Source organism: Nerophis lumbriciformis, linkage group LG28 (assembly GCF_033978685.3).
Source record: "Nerophis lumbriciformis linkage group LG28, RoL_Nlum_v2.1, whole genome shotgun sequence".
Classification (NCBI taxonomy): domain Eukaryota; kingdom Metazoa; phylum Chordata; class Actinopteri; order Syngnathiformes; family Syngnathidae; genus Nerophis; species Nerophis lumbriciformis.
The window spans coordinates 16,174,115-16,197,047 of NC_084575.2; the positions used below are offsets into that span (position 1 = coordinate 16,174,115).

Sequence of the window (22,933 nt, forward strand, 5' to 3'; positions counted from 1 at the left end):
GCCCTACTGTGTGATTGTGACTGTGAATGTTGTCTATCTGTGTTGGCCCCGCGATGAGGTACCGACTTGTCCAGGGTGTACACCACCTTCTGCCCGAATACAGCTGGGATAGGCTCCAGCACCTTCGCGACCCCAAAAGGGACAAGCGGTAGAAAATGCATAGATGGATGGATATTTCAAAATATTTCAAGATGTTTTGCCTTTTTTAAAGAAAATATATGCATCATAGGAAATTATATAATGTCATATTTACCATGCCCCCGCCACATACCTAGCCACGCCCACCGCCACATGTATCCTGACAATCTAGGATAAAACCCTGCTCAGAACCACCTCCACCCATCCATCCATCCATTTGCTACCACTTGTCCCTCTCTGGGTTAATATATTTCTTTATATTTACCTGAAAATTTTCCACAAATGTAAATAATTTTAAACACACATTAACATTGGTTTATAAATGGCAGTGACATGGCCACCCTACTGTACCTTGCCATTTTGAAATAAAAACATGGATAAATAATCATACTGTATTATTATGATAATCTTAGCATTTGATTCAAGTTGGAAGCTAACGATTAGCGATGCTAGCTACCAGCTAGGATTAGCGCTCTAGTTGCCAGCTAGATATTAGCGGCGATATAGGTTGTATTCAGTCATGTGACTTTTGAACGGAAGTAAACGAAATGGAGGGCCACCAAACCAACATGGCTACTGTTCAGCAAACAGAGTGCAATGTATATGAGTATGTAAGGGGCACAGATCTTACCATTAAAAGCAAATAGAAGCAAAATAATAATATTGTGTAAGACTGTACTCGTGTTTAAAGACTCTTCTGTTGCTCCATGCAAGCATTATGTCACACTTGCTTTGCGCTGCTGCAAGCTTTCCTCCCCTTAAAAGCCGCCACTGTCTTATATTTTGTAGGTCGCTTTCCGCGTGTATACCTTGGCTATATTAAAGTACATGCTGCCTCCGATCCAGACAATCCTGTGTGTCGCGAGTAGGGATGATGTTTGATAAGAAATTATCGAGTTCGAGCCTATTATCGAATCCTCTTATCGAACCGATTCCTTATCGATTCTCTTATTGAGTCCAGATAGGTTGTTGTATATGGAAAAAAACACACATAATTTGGTTTAACAAAAGCTCACTTTTATTGTATAAGAAAAAATGTAATCTAATAAATAAATAAATATTGACTGTTACCCCCCCTAAAGAAGTAATAAAATCAAATAAATAAATATTGACTGTTGTTGCTCAAAGTATATTAAGTAGGATTTTTCAGAAAAACAAATGTATACAGTAACACAAAAACAACCTGTCTCTGTGATCACTATAGGTGTATAAATAATAATATAGTGTTAAATAAAATCAGTCCCTTGGGGACAAAACTGAAAATAATACAGCTCTCCAAAAAGTGCACTTCTGCTGCTATTTGACATAACTGTTTGTTATGATGCCTTGACAATTTTGCACTTTATTTCTTTATTGAAAGAAAATTCATTGAAAAGTTGTTTGCAAATGTGGTTACAATGCTAAAAAATGAAAAGTTAAAGCTAAAAAAAAGAAATACACTTTATTGAGTTAACATTATTTCTTTATAGGGGGAAAGATGCTATGAGCTGGGGAATATAACAACTACACTACCCAGCATGCAACGGGAGTCACGAGCATGCGTGGTAGCCCCGAAAAGTGTTGTTGCATGTCGTCACCCGGCAGCTAAGAATGAGGTTATGAGCACGCTGTGAAAGTAAACGTCAAGAACTCAGCCAACACGCCTCGTCTGCATTATTTATAATTAGACAGACAACACATACACAGTGTGATTTTGTTTTGTTTACAAGGAAAGAAAAACAAAAGTTAAAAAAGGGAGATCATGTCGTATATGTTGTATCAATATGTATGTGCTGCGGTTGCTTTAAGAACGTTGCGACAGCTGCCGTAAAGGAGGTGCGTTGCTCGCCTGGTTGCTATGTTTCCGGTTGGTCGTAAAAGTGTTCGTCATGTGTTTGTACCCTTCTCAAATCTCTCAGTAAAGTTATTCATTGGATTATACCTTTTGTTTTGAACTTTATTACACCTCGGAGCGCTTTTTCCGGTCCATTTTTTTCCTGCTTTTGCTATCTGCGCCTAATGACTTAGCTACGTGACGTCATTTCTTGTGATGTCACATGGAGCATTTCTGGTCGGGACGGGATTCGTTCTGAGGGATTCGAATAAAGAACCAACTCTTTGTCTTTACTATAGTGGTCTCGATAACGGGTACCGGTTCTCAAAAAGGGATTCGAGTCCGAGGACTCGGTTCTTTTCTTATCGAACAACCGGGAAAATCGGTTTCGAGTATCATCCCTAGTCGTGAGTTCACAGTGCATCACTAGTCAATAGTGCGCAAATAATATTATCCATTCACATTGTAATGTGTATTTTTGTTTGTTACGATGTTCATTGTTCCCATGGTCTGTGAACACACCATGTTGGCAGAGAATGAGGAAGTGTTGTTGTTGTGTGTCTGGGGAAGCACGGAAAGGGACGGGGCGGTTATTAGCGTAAGATTGGCAATAAAAGTTAAAAGGAGCGTCAGACTTTGTGCGTCTTTTTCTGGATGCACAATATAATCTGTTTTCACGTAAAAAAAACAACACAATTTTAAGATATGGGGGCATTTATTTGCCGTGATGGTGCGCCACGATTGATTACATTAAGGGGAAACCTTGCATGAGTGCACTTTTGTGTTTTTTTTTTGTTTTTGTTTTTTTTTACATTTTCACACTGTAGTAGCTGCTGTACTTTTATGACCAAATTGATACCATAGAAATTATGCCAGCATCAGTCTTTTAGTGCAGGGATTGATTATCCTTACGCAAACCGCTGCATGTTAGAATAACCCTTTATTAGTCCCAATGTGGTAAAAGTTTTTTCCTCCTTAAAAAAAAAAAAAGTTTTTAGTGTGTAGACTTTATTTACTTGCAGACATCCATATTACCCCCAGCACCACACACACACACACACACACACATTTTCTCTATTGACATCAGCTGTGGGAGTTTTATAGACCAAAGTTCCCACACTTAATGGCTGCACCATGACCATGGCTCACAAAGTCAATGTGTGTGTAGGTGTGTGTGCGTGTGTGTGTGTGTGTGTGTGTGTTACCCCCTACAACCTTTCTCATGGAAATTGGCAAGCCAATTGTCTGCAGCAGTGACCTACACTCACACACACACACACACACACACACACACACACACACACTCAGCTCACTCAATCAGCTGTCTGTGCTATTTCCGACCAGCCAGACTGCAGAGTCATGGGAGGATTGTAGGCAGGAGGGCAAAAAGTACCTGCTTCTTCTCTCCTCCATCACTTTTGAGCTGAAATGTTAATTTTTTTAATTCATTCTTTCCGAATATTATTTATCATATTTGTTGTCCTTCTCTCTGCTTTTCAACCCCCACCCTCTTACCCCAAGAAAGGAGGGTTCATAAAAGCAATGGCTGTAGGCCAAAGAGGAAGTAGCTTGGACAGCAGTGGGCTTGTTGGACACAGAATGTCCCCTTGAGACGGTGATTCTTAAACATTGAGTCTGTGCACAAGCACCCCGTAGAGGCCTCGAAAAATATCTGTTTTGTACTCACGAGAAGCTCACTTGCAGTACACCTTCCCAGCACTTGTGGCACAACAATCGTAGTACCGGCACCGACCTGAGAGGGGCAGCAATGTGCCGCAGAAAAGGCTAACTGGACTTAATTCTGTAGTACGAGAAGACGGAAAAATGTTATGATACGTACCAGACATCCTAGTGACCTCTGTGAGACTAAGCTGAATACAGTGGCTGGTGAGGCAGGTGGATAGACGGCACGCAGGCGACGGCTGACAAATGAGCCAATTGCTGAGTGTGTGTCTGTGCCTGTGTCTGTGTGTGTTTGTGTGTGAAGCCTTTAAGGAGGGATGAACTCATATGTCTCACTTGAATCTGCTGCAGTTGCCCTCATTGGAGACCCTTTTAAGGAGTTTATTCATATTGTTTTGTCTTTAGGGATTCTTGAGCCTACATTTCCCACAATGCAACTTAATACATTATTGCATACTTGCCAACCTTGAGACCTCCAATTTCGGGAGGTGGGGGGTGGGTGCGGGGGGTGTGGTTGGGGCGGGGGCGTGGTTGTGGGCGTGGTGGGGGGGCGTGGTTAAGAGGGGAGGAGTATATTTACAGCTAGAATTCACCAAGTCAAGTATTTCATATATATATATATATATATATATATATATATATATATATATATATATATATATATATATATCCCCGCGACCCCGAAGGGAATAAGCGGTAGTAAATGGATGGATGGATGGATATATATATATATATAAAAGAAATACTTGAATTTCAGTGTTCATTTATTTAAACATATACACACACATAACACTCATCTACTCATTGTTGAATTAAGGGTTGAATTGTCCATCCTTGTTCTATTCTCTGTCACTATCTTTCTAACCATGCTGAACACCCTCTCTGATTATGCATTGCTGTGTGGCACGCACAAAAGTGCTTTCATCAAATGCACTAGATGGCAGTATTGTCCTGTTTAAGATTGTCACAACATTGCTCTTTACGGCAGACGGACTGATTTACTGTAGACGTTCTTTATATTGTGGGAAAGCGGACTCAGGCCCGCGTGGAGCTGGAGGGGGCGTGGCCTCCAGCTCCGCTTGAATTTCGGGAGAGACGCTGAATTTCGGGAGTCTCCCGGAAAATGCGGGAGGGTTGGCAAGTATGCATTATTGGTCCATCTAAAAGTGTAAAAGCTCATTTCATGCTACATTCTGTGTTACTGAAAAGTAAGAAATACCCCACTCGGAGCTTTAAAAGTTTAGAATTTAAAAAAAAAATGGTTTGAGGACAGCGATATTTAGCACAAACAGGAAATGCAGCAGCGATCGTTTTAAACCTCAGACATGCGAACCAAAGTAGTCATGTGCAGTGTCTTTACTTTGCACGTCAGTACTTACACTTAATATTTTGAGTGCATATGTGGGTTTGGAAGTAGGGCAATTTGCAGTGCACACTCAGTACCTGGATGTTGTTACCCTCTTACACACATGCTTATGTGTGCTATGGCTATGAGGTTTTTTCCCCTTGCCCTCAGTCTGGACCCCCTCTACAGGGGCTGAGGCTTGGACTGAATCCCACCCCCACCCCCCCCAGCGTTTACCTGTTTCTCACCTTTTTTGTAAGGGGCACTGGAAGTTGGCAGACCTGTCAGCGATCCTGTTGTTTCCCTGTAATGTTTGTCTGATCTTGAAAGGGATTGTACTGAAAATCTTAATTTCCCCTCGGGGATTAATTAAGTATTTCTGATTCTGATTCTGATGTTGCTCTCAAAATGATGAGTACACATGCGGTGCTGGACACTTGCCACCCTCACTAATTGCCATCTTGGCCATGTGTCTAAAGGGGAGGCATGGACTTGAGTGGTTGCAATCCACAGTTAAAGGGGAACATTATCACAATTTCAGAAGGGTTAAAACCATTAAAAATCAGTTCCCAGTGGCTTATTTTATTTTTCGAAGTTTTTTTCAAAATTTTACCCATCACGCAATATCCCTAAAAAAAGCTTCAAAGTGCCTGATTTTAACCATCGTTATATACACCCGTCCATTTTCCTGTGACGTCACATAGTGATGCCGATACAAACAAACATGGCGGATAGAACAGCAAGTTTATAGCGACATTAGCTCGGATTCAGACTCGGATTTCAGCGGCTTAAGCGATTCAACATATTACGCATGTATTGAGTGTGAATGTTGTCTGTCTATCTGTGTTGGCCCTGCGATGAGGTGGCGACTTGTCCAGGGTGTACCCCGCCTTCCGCCCGATTGTAGCTGAGATAGGCTCCAGCGCCCCCCGCGACCCCGAAGGGAATAAGCGGTAGAAAATGGATTGATGGATGAAACGGATGGTTGTAGTGTGGAGGCAGGTAGCGAAAACAAAATTGAAGAAGAAACTGAAGCTATTGAGCCATATCGGTTTGAACCGTATGCAAGTGAAACCGACGAAAACGACACGACAGCCAGCGACACGGGAGAAAGCGAGGACGAATTCGGCGATCGCCTTCTAACGAACGACTGGTATGTGTTTGTTTGGCATTAAAGGAAACTAACAACTATGAACTAGGTTTACAGCATATGAAATACATTTGGCAACAACATGCACTTTGAGAGTGCAGACAGCCCAGTTTTCATCAATTAATATATTCTGTAGACATACCCTCATCCGCTCTCTTTTCCTGGGGGTCTGGCGGCAGATTTCCTTGACTTCATCGTTGGAAATGCATCTGCTTTGAGTGTCGCAGGATATCCACACATTCTTGCCATCTCTGTCGTAGCATAGCTTTCATCGGTAAAGTGTGCGGAACAAACGTCCAATTTCTTGCCACTTTTGCATCTTTGGGCCACTGGTGCAACTTGAATCCGTCCCTGTTCGTGTTGTTACACCCTCCGACAACACACCGACGAGGCATGATGTCTCCAAGGTACGGAAAATAGTCGAAAAAACGGAAAATAACAGAGCTGATTTGACTCTGTGTTTGTAATGTGTTTGAGAAAATGGCGGATTGCTTCCCGATGTGACGTCACGTTGTGACGTAATCGCTCCGAGGGCGAATAATAGAAAGGCGTTTAATTCGCCAAAATTCACCCATTTAGAGTTCAGAAATCGGTTAAAAAAATATATGGTCTTTTTTCTGCAACATCAAGGTATATATTGACGCTTACATAGGTCTGGTGATAATGTTCCCCTTTAAAAAGGAGAGAAGAAGAAGAAGCGTCATTTTACAGCTGTAATTCATTTAGAACGGCTCAGCATATGCATACTGTATGTTCACAGTGCACTTATTGACGTGTACTGTATTCCATTTGACACACAGCGATGATAGTTTAGAATACAACAAAATGTTACATTGTTTGACATGGGCCTGTGGAGAGTGAACCTGAAAGTTGAAGTCGGTGTCATTTTTATGTGACTCAAACAATCCCCCCCCCCACCCCCCAAACCCTCCCGCCCATCTGTCTCTGCCAGACAGCCCCCCACTCCCTTCACAGTGACCCCCTTTTGTTCACAGCTATTAGCAGCTAGCACAGGGGGTGAGGTGGGCTGTTCAGGGGGTGGTACGGTCAGCTGTTTCTTCAGTGTGTGTGTGTGGGGTGGGGGACAGTGTGGGAATGTGAGGAAAAGAATAGAAGAGACAAAGGTTGCCGACTGCTAGTGAGTGTGTGTCAGCTGGCGAGGACACACACTCGACGTGCGAGCGTCCGCAAGCTCCACTCTTTGACTCCTCTGTAACTTTTATTTTTATTTTTATTTATTTATTATTTTTAAGTGGGAATACCAACATCCTGGAGGAAGACCACTACTATGCAGCCTTCATCAGGGACTCACAACCATGACAACTGTGTGCAGACACAACTGTGTGGTGAGCTCACACTATTGGTATTGTTCAAATGTTTTCTTCGAATGCATCAGCTGCACTATCTAACGAGATTTGATATTACAAGGATAATAATGCTCAAGTTAGCGATGTTGGCATAGTTGGCGTAGTGCACTCATTCTCAGCTGCTTGGTCTCCACCCAAAAGTGGATGCCAGACTTCATCGAGCTGGATCGCATATGTAAGATGTTTTTTTACATTTGTTTTCACTGTCTTAGATGTGCATTTGTCATGTTTTTCCTAGTGCTCGATACAGAGATGGAAGTAATATGCTGTATAAGTACATTTCAGAGCTCTTTGTACATGTTATTAGATTAGAGAGTTAACGATAAACGGTGTTAATGATAACCGCAGTATTTTATTTTAAATACAAATTATCGAAAAACCGGGATTGATAACTGCACTTTAATAAACTAACGGACTGACTGGCACCAGCTCGCTAGTTTAAATGTAACAAGAAAACAAGAGACATTTACGTCCTTCCCCATTAAGAAACGGCATATGCCAGTCTAAACTTATAGAAACACGTTGCTGTCTAAATATTCAATAGTGCACATTGGACCAAAAAGCTGTGCTCTCTTAGAACAGAACGATCGATGTATTCTCAGGAAAATATACGATGCGTTCAATGACTACTGAAAAGAGTAGGACACCACAACCGCCAGAAATACTCTTTGTCAGTAAAGCATAAAAAACACAAAACATGCAAAATTGTGGGCTTTCTAACAGATCTTATATTTGTTTTAGTTTTTTTTTTTAAATGTCAAGATTTCAATGTGTGTATAAGTACTTTATGAGGACATTTGAGAATACAGTGATAATAATAACCGTGATAATTTTGGCTCGATAACCATGATATGAAATGTTCATATCGTTACATGCCTTTAATAGATATATTGTGTTAAATAGTTACATTCCTGCTGCAACAGGACTAAAAGACCATGAGAATTTATAGCTCCCAGGGTGAGACCATTTGTTGGGCTTGGGCAAGAAGTTATACAGCGGTACCTCGGTTTTCCTTAGTAATCTCTTCCGATACCAACAATTTTTCCCAGAAGAAATTACGCAAATCCAAAAAACCCACCAAAATATCAACACAACACACTTTGCGTAGAGACTGGGTATAGTTTTACATGCATAAAATACTGAGCAATACATGCACTGCAAAAAAGAGCTAAAAAAAAAAAGACTAGATTTTAGGAGAACAATTGTGAACTTAACTAGCTGCATAGACAGATAATTTTACTTGATAAGACATCCTAAATCAAGATTTGTATATCGAGAAATTATCAGGACTTTTAAGATAGAAGCCGGAGTACCTCCTCCAAAAACATTGCACCTGGGGATAGGTTGATTGGCAGCACTAAATTGGCCCGAGTGCATGAATGTGAGTGTGAATGTTGGCCCTGCGATGTGGTGGCGACTTGTCCAGGGTGTCCCCCGCCTTCCGCCCGAATGCAGCTGAGATAGGCTCCAGCACCCCCCGCCACCCCGAAAGGGACAAGCGGTAAAAAATGGATGAATTTAAGATAGAAATAAGTATTGTATTCTGAAAACAAGCATTATGCAACTTGCAATTCTTAAATTAAGCATCCTGGAAATCTTGCAGACTCTTTAAACAAGATTTTCTATGTGGGTAAAACCACAATATCTTATTTAAATAGTTATTTTCACAATTTTAATATTTATAAACTAGAATAGAAAAAATATAATTATTCATGCTAAAATTAAGATTACCGTATTTTTCGGAGTATAAGTCGCACCGGAGTATAAGTCGCACCTGCCGAAAATGCATTATAAAGAAGGAAAAAAACATATGTAAGTCGCACTGGAGCCCAGCCAAACTATGAAAAAAACTGCGACTTATAGTTAAAAAAATACGGTAATCAAAGACTAAAAATAAGTCAATAGCTCATAAAACTAGGGACATTTCGAGAAATACAAATTTAAATCTTGGCAAGTGGCAAATAGTTTGCAGTGTAAAAATAATGAATGAAATAATTTTTACCTTTTTATTGAAGACGTTGGTGAAGAAGGCGATGAGCGGAGAGGAGAGAGGTTCCTTTGTACTTTTCTACGTGTCCTTTCAATAGTATTTCTTAAGTGCTGTCACTCGCAACTTTCTTTGGCCCCAAGGTGGCTTATTTTGCAGTCTTACCCAATAAAAAAAAAGCACAGAGATCGAGTCATCGTGGAGAGGGATTCTTTGGTTTTGATGCGCAGGCAAACATAGAAGTTTTTGCACGCAATCTTTGACCGTACAATAACCAACAAAGTATTTTCTTGGGCGACAAATTTCGTCAAACACCGGATCATTGAAAAAGGGGCGTATGAAAACCGATGTACCACTCTATATTGATATAACATGTTTGTATATACAGTATGTATATATACCATATTTACATAATGCACTTCGCAATCCACAGTGAATAATTCATAAATTAGTCATGCAGCAGGTGTCGATAATGGTGTACTATTTGCTGTACTGCTCAGATGCATCCTACTGAGAGCTGGTTTTAATATTTTCATCCTCTCAAGTAGCCAAATCAGTCTAATAAAATATCAGGAACAGCATGAAGGGCTGGAGTTGGCCATCAAGCTCATGGCTGGTATGACAGGAAGCCATCTTGGAGAGGTTTAAGTCCACTTTCATTCGTTCACTTAGTTTGTGTTTGGAAGCTGATTTGGGGTTTTCTTTCAGCCAAACACTTTACTGTTGCAGTAGCGACACACTTCCACTTAGATAAACATTAGTAAAAATTTAAAAAAAGGTTCAAATGACACACTCTATATTTATGTGACACAACCCGTGACATGCCACCTGGATTGGGAGGAAATTTGTCTCTGTGGGGACATTTTAAGGCAAGAAAACCTCATTATTGCGTGCGTGCGTGTGTGTGTATGTGTGTGTGTGTGTGCTGCTACTTTATGTTCATGTGTCTGCCCTCTGAGTGCCCCCTGTAAAAAAAAGTGTGCGAAAAGCTGTGTGTGTGTGTGTGTGTGTGCGTGTGTGTGTGTGTTGGGGGAGGTGGAGCGTTTCGAGCAGACTGCTGCTAAACAAAGCCCGCCCTGTCTGTCTGCTCTGGTGTGTGTGTGCGTGTGTGTGTGTGTTGTCTGGGTGTCTGACATACAAACCTTGTTGCATTTTTCACACAGCTTTTATTAAACGACAATTTTATCCCAGTAAGTTTCGTGGCCATGAGAGAGCAATATGCTCTCACAAATAACAATCGCCTTTTGAGTTTGAGTTGTTCTGTGGTTGAAGTGGGGCAGTGACCTCATACATACAGTTGATGTAAGTGACTTGTCACCTTTTTTAATCACATTTCTTACTGATGTCTGTTTTAACCCTTCACTGGAATATGCCAGATCCACACTAAATGGCAAAAAATTTTAAAAAAAAATGGACACACCCTTATAAAGCCCTTTTTTTGATACTCTAAACCCAAAAATATGCCTTTCACAGGTATTACATAGATTTTAAATTGAGTTTTACACATTAGAGTGTGTGTCATGGCTAGGGGGCTGCCTGTTCGAACAACCTGCAAGCATTATATCCCGCCCTCTTCCTGGTCTGACCATATAAGCTACGCCCCTCTAATACACATTTGAAAAAGAGTGTGATTGATTATCATAAATATGATAATATATGATGTTATCAGTAAATCAATTAATCAAACAAGAAATGAAAATGTACTCTGACGGCATCGATAAATTGCCTTTTCCGCATGTGTTTGTTTTCTTGGCTTCCAATCAGTGTGTAAGAGGGTTCACGGTACATGCATCGTTCTCAGCACCTGAAAGTGTTTAGTCCAGAGCAGAATAACATGAATGCAGTGAACCCTCTTGTCAGTCATCCACAATCTTTATCTCTATGTGGGCAGAGTCGGGACCGCTAGCTTATACACACAGGATGCGCAGACAGAGTACCAAAAAATATTATTGCAAAGCCAAATGTCCGGTGTGGGAATATTATTTCAGCTTCAAACCAAAAGAGCAAGATGAGCACTTTAACACGGACAAATGAGCAAGTATGCCCAATTTGTTGGAAAGTGATGGCGACAAAAAGGAAAACAAAACAAACTACATTACCCAGTTTTTCCAACTGGAGAAAAAAACTGTTCAATATTTACTGAAGTACAATTTTGGCAAACATAGAGATTGAGAATCCATTTTATTTGTATTGCTTGTTTACTTATTTTGAATAACAAGTTATTTACCTTCCAATTACAACGGTGAAAAATACTGATGAAAAATACAAGTTTGTGTGTTTACTTGCATTATTATTATTGTTATATTTTATGATTACATTAATGTTTAATTTGGTCTCAAAATAACGCTGACAGTGTCATTTACGGCAATATTTTGTGGGACAATATATCCAGCAAAATGTGTTCTCTAACCAGGCTTACGCGCGAAGGACACGAGAAAGCCGCAATTTGCAGCCTGAACGCCAGTCATCTTATTTGTCTAAGTTTAACTTCAAATTGTTAAAAAAAAATACATTTATTTGTAAATTCTGTTCTCTTAAACCCCTATTGGTGACATATGCTAGCCGTTGATAGTGTTCCTATATTTTTGTTTGAATTATAAAACATGCAACACAACAGTCAAGTCTTGTCAAAGCCTCATACTGCTGGTGAATGTTGTGTATTGACTTGAGACAGCGCCCTCTGCTGGATTCATAGCTGCATTGCTCATCAAATCATTTTGTATTTATATTGTTAGTAAAAAATGTAATTGTTTATAATATAAAAGCAGAGAAAGGGAATATGTGGGGTGCAAATGAATATTTTAGCAACCGTTATTTATGACGATGTGGTTTGTTTGTGCAGCCCAGCTGGAGTTTGTCCAGATCCTGGTGATCGTGGTGGTGATGATGGTGATGGTGGTGGTCATCACCTGTCTGCTCAACCACTACCGCCTGTCGGCGCGCTCGCTGCTCTCCAGACACACCTCCACGCGCAGGAGACACCTGACGCTGGCCCATGTAAGTTTATTTTTTTTGCTTCTTGACTACTAATGGTACTAGTGTGACACACAGCTGATCATCTTCAAACTTTTTTGTGTCAGCAAGAACACTACTGTTTTTTAATCCCATCTCACACAAGAAGGCCACCATGGGAGATGACTCACAGCATACACACATAACCAAACATGATCATTGACCAATAAAGAGCAAATATTTGTTTTTTTTATTCTGCCTCTTAAGCAAAATATTGGCAGTTTTAGTGCAAGGTGGTAGTGTGTAACAGCAGCGCCCTCTGGTGGATGAACTGCATCAACTTTCCTCGAACTCAGTGGTTCTTAACCTGGGTTCAATCGAACCCTAGGGATTCGGTGAGTCTGCCCCGGGGGTTCGGCAGAGCCTCCGCCACGGAGGTAAAGGCACATCCGACTTATCGTGTAAATAAAGACTTCTCCCTATCAGCGTATTATGGATACCCCCAAACAATGTTTCCTCTAATTTTCCATCTGATTTGCAGGTTGTTTGATTGATCGATTTAAACTTTTGCTAGCAGATTGCAAAGGAAGAGAATACATTATATGAAACTGTACACTTTACACAGTACAGTACATATTCCTTAAAATTGACTACTAAATGGTAACACCTGAATAAGTTTTTGAACTTGTTTAAGTTGGGGTCCACGTTAATCAATTCATGGTAATGTGTGTAAGGTGTGTAATTTGAGTCCATGCACGGTGTTGGTTTTGTTCTTTGAACAAGTTAATTTTGTGCACCAGTAAAAAAACATTTTTCTTGAATTGAAAAAACATTTTATTTTTCACTAAAGAAGGGTTCGGTGAATGCGCGTATGAAACTGGTGGGGTTCGGTACCTCCAACAAGGTTAAGAACCACTGCTCTAACTGTAATTCAGTTTTACATTTCATACATGTTTTTGTTCAAGGATTATGTTTTTTTTTTCTTTTTGTCATTGATTAGTATCATTATTGCTCTTCCCTGATTGGTTGTGATAAATCACATGGTTATTTGCCTTTAAAGAGGAACAAAATGTATTTAGTTAAGTTAACTTTAAAGTACCAATGATAGTCACACACACACTAAGCGTGGTGAAATTTGTCCTCTGCATTTGACCCATCCCCTTGTTCACCCCCTGGGAGGTGAGGGGAGCAGTGGGCAGCAGCTGTGGCCGCGCCCGGGAATAATTTTTGGTGATTAAGCCCCCAATTCCAACCCTTGATGCTGAGTGCCAAGCAGGGAGGTAATAGGTCCCATTTTTATAGTCTTTGGTATGACTCGGCCGGGGTTTGAACTCACAACCTACCGATCTCAGGGCGGACACTCTAACCACTAGGCCACTGATTAGGTGATTTGATGATTAAAGTGAATGTCTTGTTAGAATAAAAGTAATAACGTAAATTCTCCCACCAGGAGGCGGGCCTTTGGAGCTCGGAGGGGGCGGGGCCAAGTGGCGTTCTGAATGAGGTAACAGAACAGCAGCAGCTTTGCTTCTTGCTCTGACATCACAGTCATGTAACCCTCTTTGACTCTTGCAGCAGCAGCAGGCGTACAACCCCCGGCCCCTAGAGAGAGGGACCCCTGCGTCCTACCTGCTGCGGGACCCTCAGCAGAGTGTGCCGCAGCGCTTCCAGAACGCGTACGGGGCGGGGCGCTTCCAGCCCACGTACCCCTACCTGCCCCAGGACCTTATCGACCTCCCACCGACCATCTCTCTTTCTGACGGGGAGGAGCCGCCGCCCTACCAGGGCCCCTGCACCCTGCAGCTCCGAGACCCAGAGCAGCAGATGGAACTGAACCGCGAGTCAGTGCGAGCACCGCCCAACCGAACAGTGTTTGACTCACACCCCCTGGACACGCCCACTTCCTGCATGCACGCCAGGTAACACGTTTAACGTCCAGCTGCCATCTCACAAGAGTGCGGCGGCGTATTGACGCTTGTTGTCTCTCCCCACCCCCAACAGCCTACAGGCCCCTCCCCCGAGCGTGCGCGCCGGCATCAGCGCATTGGAGGCACTGGAGGCGGTCCGGCAGCACAAGCAGGAAGGAGCTCCCCCCACCTACAGCGAGGTGATTGGACACTACTACCACCCCAGGGCCACACCCACCGGCCACGCCCATCAGGCGCCTCCGTCCTCGCTCATACAAGGCGTCCCCCAACTCCCGCCGCCAACCAGCCTGGACAGGCAGAATGCCAGGAACACCGAAGAGAAATCGTAGAATCCTCGGCGAGTGCGAGAGCGCTTCAGAGGTCATGCTCGCACCACTGGGTCAGTAACCGTGACGACCAACCTGCACTCTGATTGGTTGGAATACGAGGTGAGATGATAAGAGGAGAACCTTTAGCACTTCACGACGACAAAAGTGGATCTAGAAGCTTCCTCCCTCAGACCCATCTCATCTTTAAGATATACACTTCTTTCTTTTGCAACTTTTTAGTTTTTTTGCTTTAACCCACAGTAGCCGCTAGCACCCAGACATGCTAGTATCAGGCGGTGCTAGCACACACAATCCTTTCTCGAAAAAGTCTTGGGCTGTGTCTCAAATCGAATACTTTCGTCAGTGTTGAGCATGCAGTGCATTATTACTGTTGCACACTTTCTGGAAATGGCGAGCGCAATATATACCTTCTTTGTATTCCTCCTCCTATCCGTTGCAACCACTCAAGTCAGCCAAAATGGCGACCATTGGTGGTGGTAACTCACCATTACCACAGTTTCTGGGTACTGAAAGTCTTAGTATGAGCGCACTCATGCACTCGAAAGTGTAAGTGCGCGACTTGAGACGCAGCCCTGGCTCTTGTTTACTAGCTTAGCGGCGTTAGCACGTGCTAAGCGCCCTGCCTTAATGTTCGCCAACAGACGCTCACGAGCGAGCGAATGAGACGTCTGGTTGAGATGTTTCCCTAGAGAAGGTTTGCACAAAGTTCACCGCACACAAGGAAAACTCCTCCACGTCGTTTTTTTTTTTCTAATCACAGACGCTTTTTGTGTTTGCCTTTTTACGTGTTGTTAGTCGTAGACGAGAGACTGTTCACATCCCATCTGCCACGGACGTGGCGGAACACTTAAGAGCACCAGTTTAGACTTATTTATATGATTGCCGAAAAGAATTGCACTATGTGTTTTTTTTGTTTGAGTATGCGCAGATAGAAGGGGTGAGAGAGACTTTTATTGTGAAGGAGCTCTGTCTATTGGGGACGGAACACGAGAGAGACCTGAACCCACCACAGGGTCCCACGCTACATGGCGTTTTGGCAGCAGATGCTTTTTATTTATGCAAAAGTCCGTACATACACACACACACACACACACACACACACACACACACACACACACACACACACACACACACACACTTGTTTTGGGTCTGACAAACACCAGGGTAGTCTAAAGTGCGTCCACGGGTCTATTTTCTGCAGTTTGTTTTCTTTTTCTATTGGCACGTGACACATTTAAAAAATTCAATTAGATTTGGAACAATAGGGATGCAACACACACACGCACACACCTAAAGTCGACTTTGACAGATTGCTGGGTTACTCTGTAGACCAGGGGTGCCCAAAATAGGGCCAGGGGGCCAAATTTGGCCCGCCAAAATGGTGATTTCCTAAATTCACTATATATTGATGCAAACTCACAAATAGCATGGCTGACTAATTGCCATCTAAGGAATGTGTGCATGTTGGTGTGGGTCTAAATAAGGGGTGTCAAACGTAGGGCCCGCGAACAGGTTTTATCCGGCCCGCGGCATGAGTTTGCGGAGTATAAAAACGAGCCGAAATTTTTCAATGGAAGAAACCGCTGTTCTAAATGTGTCCACTAGATGTCACAATAGCAATTCTTTGTACCTTTGTAGATGATGCTACATATGTAAAACAAAAAAATAAACCACATGATGTTATCACATCAGTCGACGAAAATGAGCAAACTACATAAATAACATCCTGTAATTTTATTTAGATATTTTTTTTATCTTGATAGATTGGAAATGAACACCAACGAGTTGACTGATGAACATTATCACATAACTTCTTCAGAAAGTATAAATAAGGACAAATAAAGATAGAATACTATTAACCGCAGCATGTACCGTATTTTCCGCACTGTAAGGCGCACCGGATTATAAGGCGCACCTTCAATGAATGGCCTATTTTAAAACTTTTTTCATATATAAGGCGCACCGCATTATAAGGCGCATAGAATAGACGCTACAGTAGAGGCTGGGGTTACGTTATGCATCCCGTAGTTGCGAGACCTGTTGTGGCTCAATATTGGTCCATATATAAGACGCACTGGATTATAAGGTGCACTGTCAGCTTTTGAGAAAATTGGAGGTTTTTAGGTGCGCCTTATAGTGCGGAAAATACGTTAAGTGTAAAAAAAAAAACCAACATTATAAATTGTACATTTTCAGAATGTGCTCGTTCCATTTTTAAACTAAGAAAACAATCTCAAGTCGTCTTTATTTTTAAGTTATCGTGCCGTGATTTTACCAGTCCGGCCCACTTTGGAGTAGATTTTTTCTCCATGTGGCCCCCGATCTAAAAATGAGTTTGACACCCCTGCTCTAACTTCACTCATGGTTCTGCTGTACGTTTTAAAACGCTGTGTTTGGCCCGCGCCCCATTGGCACAGTTTCACTTTGTCTCCTAGAGGCAAAAAGTTTGGGCACTCCTGGTGTGTCGACTACTCTATGTGGAAACTAATCAAACCCACACACACACACACACACATTTTCCAAACACACTTATGCTTGTATTTCACAAACGTGGGAACCACGCGCACACACACGTACTCTTGTTTTTGTGGTGACACACAATCTGGGTTACACACACACACACATAGCGTTAACTGTGTCAGGTCAGGTTTCTCTCTGGCGGGCGCCCTCTGAGCACTTTACTGCATCGGGACAGAAAAGAAAACAATCTGAAGTCAGCCAGCGGATTTCCGACTTTGAAAGCACACGCGCATAATCGACGGCGAGAGAATCGCCGAGCGGATCTGTGTGTGTCCGCGGCAGCGCCGGGTGACTTAGTCGCACAGAGGACACAGAGAAGTGTTGACAAGTGACACGAGTGTCAGCGGCAGCTCACCCGCCAGCGCCGCCGCTTGAAGGCGGCGCCACAACGGGCCCTAACAAATCCAGCGCCCTCTAGTGTCCAGTCTTTATGCAACAGCACCCTCCACCCGGCCCTGAGTGGCTAAGCAGCAGCATCCAAACGAGGATACGTGTTGTTGTTTGGAATGTTGGCAACCACGTGCCGGTTTTCCTCCCGTGTGTGTCCGTTTGAGTTTACGGGCGCCGGGTGGGAGGGTTTGCAGCGGGTATGACAAGACTGGACGGGTTCTGATCAGGGTCCAAGTGGTGCTGACTGGATGTCAACAATAGACGGGGGTCGCCTGCGCTGGCTGATGCTTGGAATACAAACGGGGGGTGCGGAGGAGGGGGCTCTTAAAGAAGATCTATGAGGCGTGTGTGTCGTGAGAAAGCGCGGCTGCTGTCTAGACTAAAACTAAACACACTCTGAGCAGACTAAACACACACACACACCTGGTCGGCCTCCAGAGTTGCCGTCCCCCACCCTTGCACTTCCTGTCTGACACAGCACTTCCTGTTTCCTGGAGATGCCCGCTGTCCAATCACAGCGCTCCTGCTGTCCCACCAGCCCTCTGCTGCCATTGGCTTGCGTTCTTTCACGTCTCCATGGCAACGTGGCGCTGATGTTTGTCATTTTTGCGTTCTTTTTTTTTGTGTGTGTGTGCGTGGTTGCCTGACCCTGAGACAGCGAGCGGCCATTTGGGGGGGGCTGTCAATCAACTTAGGACACGCCACCCTCGCCGTCTCAGAGATGATTGGATGATGAGGAAGATTGACAGATATTTGATTCTGTAGAGCGTTGCAATACATCCACTGTTTGCCTTGTTGATGATAGTAGTGACATTTTAGCCGAGTTTTAAATGTTGTTTTTTGAAATTGTTATTCCATCCATGGTTCCAACGCCATCGTCCTGAGTGCGACCACATGCTAACAAGTGTCCTTGCGAGAGCGCCGCGAGCACACGTCACTTCCTGTCAGGTGCGGTGTACCCTTCCCCCCTACCCCTCCCTACCCCTCTCACGGCACGGAACACACAAGTCCAGTTTGCACGCTAATCATATGGCGTATATACACGCGTGTGCCTTCTGTGGACACTTTGACATGTTGTGTATGGTCCATAATCATCATTTTGTCATTTGTGTCGTCAATATTGCGAGTGAACATTCATGCTGCGTTCAATAATACTGGGAGAGTGGACTTATCCCATATGGAGTTTACGATGTTGAGGAAGTGTTTTCAACGTAAGCAATAAACAAACAAACATGTATAATGACAATTTAATTTAGTATTTAGTCTAATCAACTTTGATGGAGTTCTGTAGTTTCCCAGTGTTATGAAACGCAGCATAACAGAGTGTACGTGGTACAAGTGTCTGTAATTTCCGCCTCAAGTTTTGTCACCTTCATGCTGCTTTCAAGACTGCTAGGGAAGTCGGAAAAATGCAAGTCTGATTTTACGAGGTGGATTTCAAAGTGTTTCCACGTAAACAAAAACATGTTTAATGACTCATGATAACATTTAATATAAAGTGTAATCATCCCATTAGTTTTTAACAATGATTGTAAGTTAATATGTCTGAAAATGTCTCTTTCCCAGTAAAATTGAATGCAGCATAAAAGTGGTTTAATGGCAGTACCACATGGACTGAATTATCATGCAGACGTTCTATTGATTGATCTTCCAGAAAGATGACTTCAGACTTTATTCCAGCCTGTTAACTTCCGGTATTGAATTTGAAGTTGAGCACAATCTCGTCTCTTTATACGACACTTGCTGACTTGAAACATTCCCAAAGACACAATCGTGGATCCCCGCAGAAAGAAGGTGCTCGCACCCGTGGAAGAACTTCCATCTCACGCTGCAGTGAAATCGTGCATTGATGAGTTCATGTGTACATTTATATTGTCTGCTCTGCATGTTGTTTGCTATCATCTCGTCTAAAAAATGTTGTTTCATAAGATGGTATGAATCATTTCAATTAGCCTTTGGAATAATGAAAATAAACACATTTTTATACAAAAGTCCAGTTATTGTTTGTCGTGTGTTGGTGCACAACAGCAGATTCCATTGTTTGTGCTGTTTGATTTAGTCTTTCAGTTTGAATTAAAGTGATTTATCTCCGAATTAAACAAAAATAGTTTCATTATTTTGTGCTGGTTGGCTAAATATGTTTTTGTTACAATTTAAGCATGTTTAGGTATACAAATGGCTTAATGATCTAAAAAATATTAATAACACTATGTGAGACCAAACCAGTCCGAGTGCGCTGTTCAGTATCAAAGCCACTGATTGGCTCAGCATTACTATATTGGAATAAAAGAGTGGGAAGGCGACTAAAGGGTTTTATTTCATGTCTAGGGAGCTCTCATTATGTTACAAGCTATTTAGAAAGCTATAAACATTGATATGCTCTATGTATGAAAATATAGATTTTTAAAATATTAAAAACAACCCGAGCGACACTTTTCCAGCCTTTTTTTTTTGTAGCCTGCTGTTTTTAAAATATTTGTATTCGGTTTTATTTGCCTTCATTACCTATTCCATATTTTTGTTGATTTAAGCAGAGTCAGATGATGTGATTTATAAATAAACTTTGACCTTGATAATTATTCGCTACTTAATCTACCATGGTCAAACCCGGAACCATTGGATTACTGCATATTTTTCCTACATCACATTTCTTGTTACATAGCATAACACTTGCTTACTTCCTGTTCCGTGCAAAAGTAAGCTTCAAAATAAAAGCCAGTGTAACCAAGCGGTCACTACTGCAATGTCTATTTGAGTTTGTGTTAAACGGATGTGTTCTAGGTGCGGCCTGGGGGCTATTGTACTTTTTTTTGTTAATTAGTTCACAATTAATAAGATATATTTTACCAGATAGAGTGTCACATATTAAACTGGGTTGCCTTCACCGTGTGTGTAATAACTGTCACAACGGCCTGCCTCCAGCAGGTGGTAGACTGGGCACAAATCATAGCTTTGTACCTTCATTTCTTTAAGCAGCACACCAATACGCACACTAATCACTTTGGACACCATGTACGTTTCATTCTCCATCAGGTTTAATTATTGTCTGGCAAAGAAGCACAATACCCATCAACAGTCGTCTTGTTGTCGCCCAGTTAAACGTGTTTGCTTCCTGTTTGGTGACACTTTAACACTTCAAGTGTTGTTTGCGTCGCTGCTCAAAAACAACTTAGTGATGATTAACTTTGGCATTATCTTCTTGTGCGTGTTACACAACAGCGGCTCCTTTTTCTCGAACACAACAACTTTGTCTGACGTGTCAGGGGGGAAAAAGAAGAGGATGTACACAGTGTGCATGTGCCATGTGGACACGAATACTAGAGCGAACACATCAAAAACTCACATGAATGCGAAGACCATGCAATAACATGTACGTTTGAGTCTGAATGAGCATGCCTACACTTAGCATTTGTTTTGTTATAAGCACTGACCGAATTCTGTCGGTACTACCGGGTATCGATTCACGTAAGATTAGATTGTCATATTTTGATACCGTCGTTGGTTGTGACGTCACGTCCGGTTGCAAACACTTGGCGGGTGTCAGGCTTGCTACTGACAGTTTGGTCATGTTTGTGTTTTCATTCCTAGACAGTGCTCTTATTTCTAGTTTGTACTTCCTGTGTTTTTGAATCACTTCCTGTCCTGGTGCTCTTGTTTTGTTGGTATTTCCTGTTTGGTCTCTGTGTTTTGAAGCATTTTAATTTCTGTTCCATGGCCTGCCAGCACACCTTATTCTCATTAATTATTTCAATTTAGTTCCACCTGGGTTCTTCCTTCTGTGCTGAATCATTGTACTTTTTAGTCCATCTGCTATTCCTCGCCTGTTGCAGAAGCATTCGTCTGGCGCTCGCCGTCCTCGCCTTCTGCAGAAGCGCCCATCTGACGCTCGGCATCCTCGCCTGCTGCAGAAGTGCCCGACTGGCGCTCGGCGTCCTCTCCTGCAGAAGCGCCCGTCTGGCGTTCGCCTTCTGCAGAAGCGCCCTTCTGGCGCTCGCCGTCCTCGCCTGCTGCAGAAGCGCCTGTCTGGCGCTCAGCGTCCTCTCCTGCAGAAGCGCCCGTCTAGGGCTCGTCATCCTCGCCTTCTGCAGAAGCGCCCGTTTGGCGCTCGGCGTCCTCGCCTTCTGCAGAAGTGCCCGTCTGATGCTCAGCGTCCTCGCCTTCTGCAGAAGCGCCCGTCTGACGCTCGGCGTCCTCACCTGCTGCAGAAGTGCCCGTCTGGCGTTCGCCTTCTGCAGAAGCGCCTTTCTGACGCTCGGCGTTCTCTCCTTCTGCAGAAGCGCCCGTCTGGCGCTTGCCGTACTCGCCTGCAGAAGCGCCCGTCTGGCGCTCGCCGTCCTCGCCTTCTGCAGAAGCGCCCGTTTGGCGCTTGGCATCCTCGCCTTCTGCAGAAGCGCCCGTCTGATGCTCGGCGTCCTCGCCTTCTGCAGAAGCGCCCGTCTGACGCTCGGCATCCTCGCCTGCTGCAGAAGCGCCCGTCTGGCACTCGGCATCCTCGCCTGCTGCAGAAGAGCCCGACTGGCGCTCGGCGTCCTCGCCTTCTGCAGAAGCGCCCTTCTGCAGAAGCGCCCTTCTGACGCTCGGCATCCTCGCCTGCTGCAGAAGAGCCCGACTGGCGCTCGGCGTCCTCGCCTGCTGCAGAAGCGCCCGACTGGCGCTCGGCATCCTCGCCTTCTGCAGAAGCGCCCATCTGGCGCTCGCCGTCCTCGCCTGCTGCAGAAGCGCCTGTCTGGCGCTCGGCGTCCTCTCCTGCAGAAGCGCCCGTCTAGGGCTCGTCGTCCTCGCCTTCTGCAGAAGCGCCCGACTGGCGCTCGGCGTCCTCGCCTTCTGCAGAAGCGCCCTTCTGACGCTCGGCGTCCTCGCCTTCTGCAGAAGCGCCCGTCTGGCGCTCGCCGTCCTCGCCTGCTGCAGAAGCGCCCGTCTGACGCTTGGCGTCCTCGCCTGCTGCAGAAGTGCCCGACTGGCGCTCGCCGTCCTCGCCTTCTGCAGAAGCGCCCGTTTGACGCTCGGCGTCCTCGCCTTCTGCAGAAGCGCCCGTCTGATGCTCGTCGTCCTCGCCTTCTGCAGAAGCGCCCGTCTGACGCTCGGCGTCCTCACCTGCTGCAGAAGCGCCCTTCTGACGCTCGGCGTCCTCGCCTTCTGCAGAAGCGCCCGTTTGGCGCTCGGCGTCCTCACCTGCTGCAGAAGCGCCCTTCTGACGCTCGGCGTCCTCGCCTTCTGCAGAAGCGCCCGTTTGGCGCTCGGCGTCCTCGCCTGCTGCAGAAGCGCCCGACTGGCTTTCGGCGCCCTCTCCTGCTGCAGAAGCGCCTGTCAGGCGCTCGGCGTCCTCGCCTG

At 44.0% G+C, this 22,933-nt stretch overlaps 1 protein-coding gene across 3 annotated transcripts in view; it reads left to right on the forward strand.

Annotated features, from left to right (window-relative positions):
• pmepa1 (prostate transmembrane protein, androgen induced 1) overlaps window positions 1–19,588 on the forward strand; it is a 48,389-nt gene extending 28,801 nt beyond the window's left edge. Inside the window, exons 2-6 of one of the 3 annotated variants that reach the window (XM_061923728.2) lie at window positions 7,383–7,475; window positions 12,326–12,480; window positions 13,886–13,939; window positions 14,011–14,354; window positions 14,437–19,588. In XM_061923728.2, the coding sequence (XP_061779712.1) occupies window positions 7,383–7,475; window positions 12,326–12,480; window positions 13,886–13,939; window positions 14,011–14,354; window positions 14,437–14,692 (902 nt within the window). In that variant the 3' untranslated portion in view covers window positions 14,693–19,588. Of the gene's footprint in view, window positions 1–7,382; window positions 7,476–12,325; window positions 12,481–13,885; window positions 13,940–14,006; window positions 14,355–14,436 lie in introns of all 3 variants that reach the window. The other 2 variants (XM_061923727.2, XM_061923729.2) reach the window with 2 other exon arrangements.
• Window positions 19,589–22,933: the final 3,345 nt, after the last annotated feature.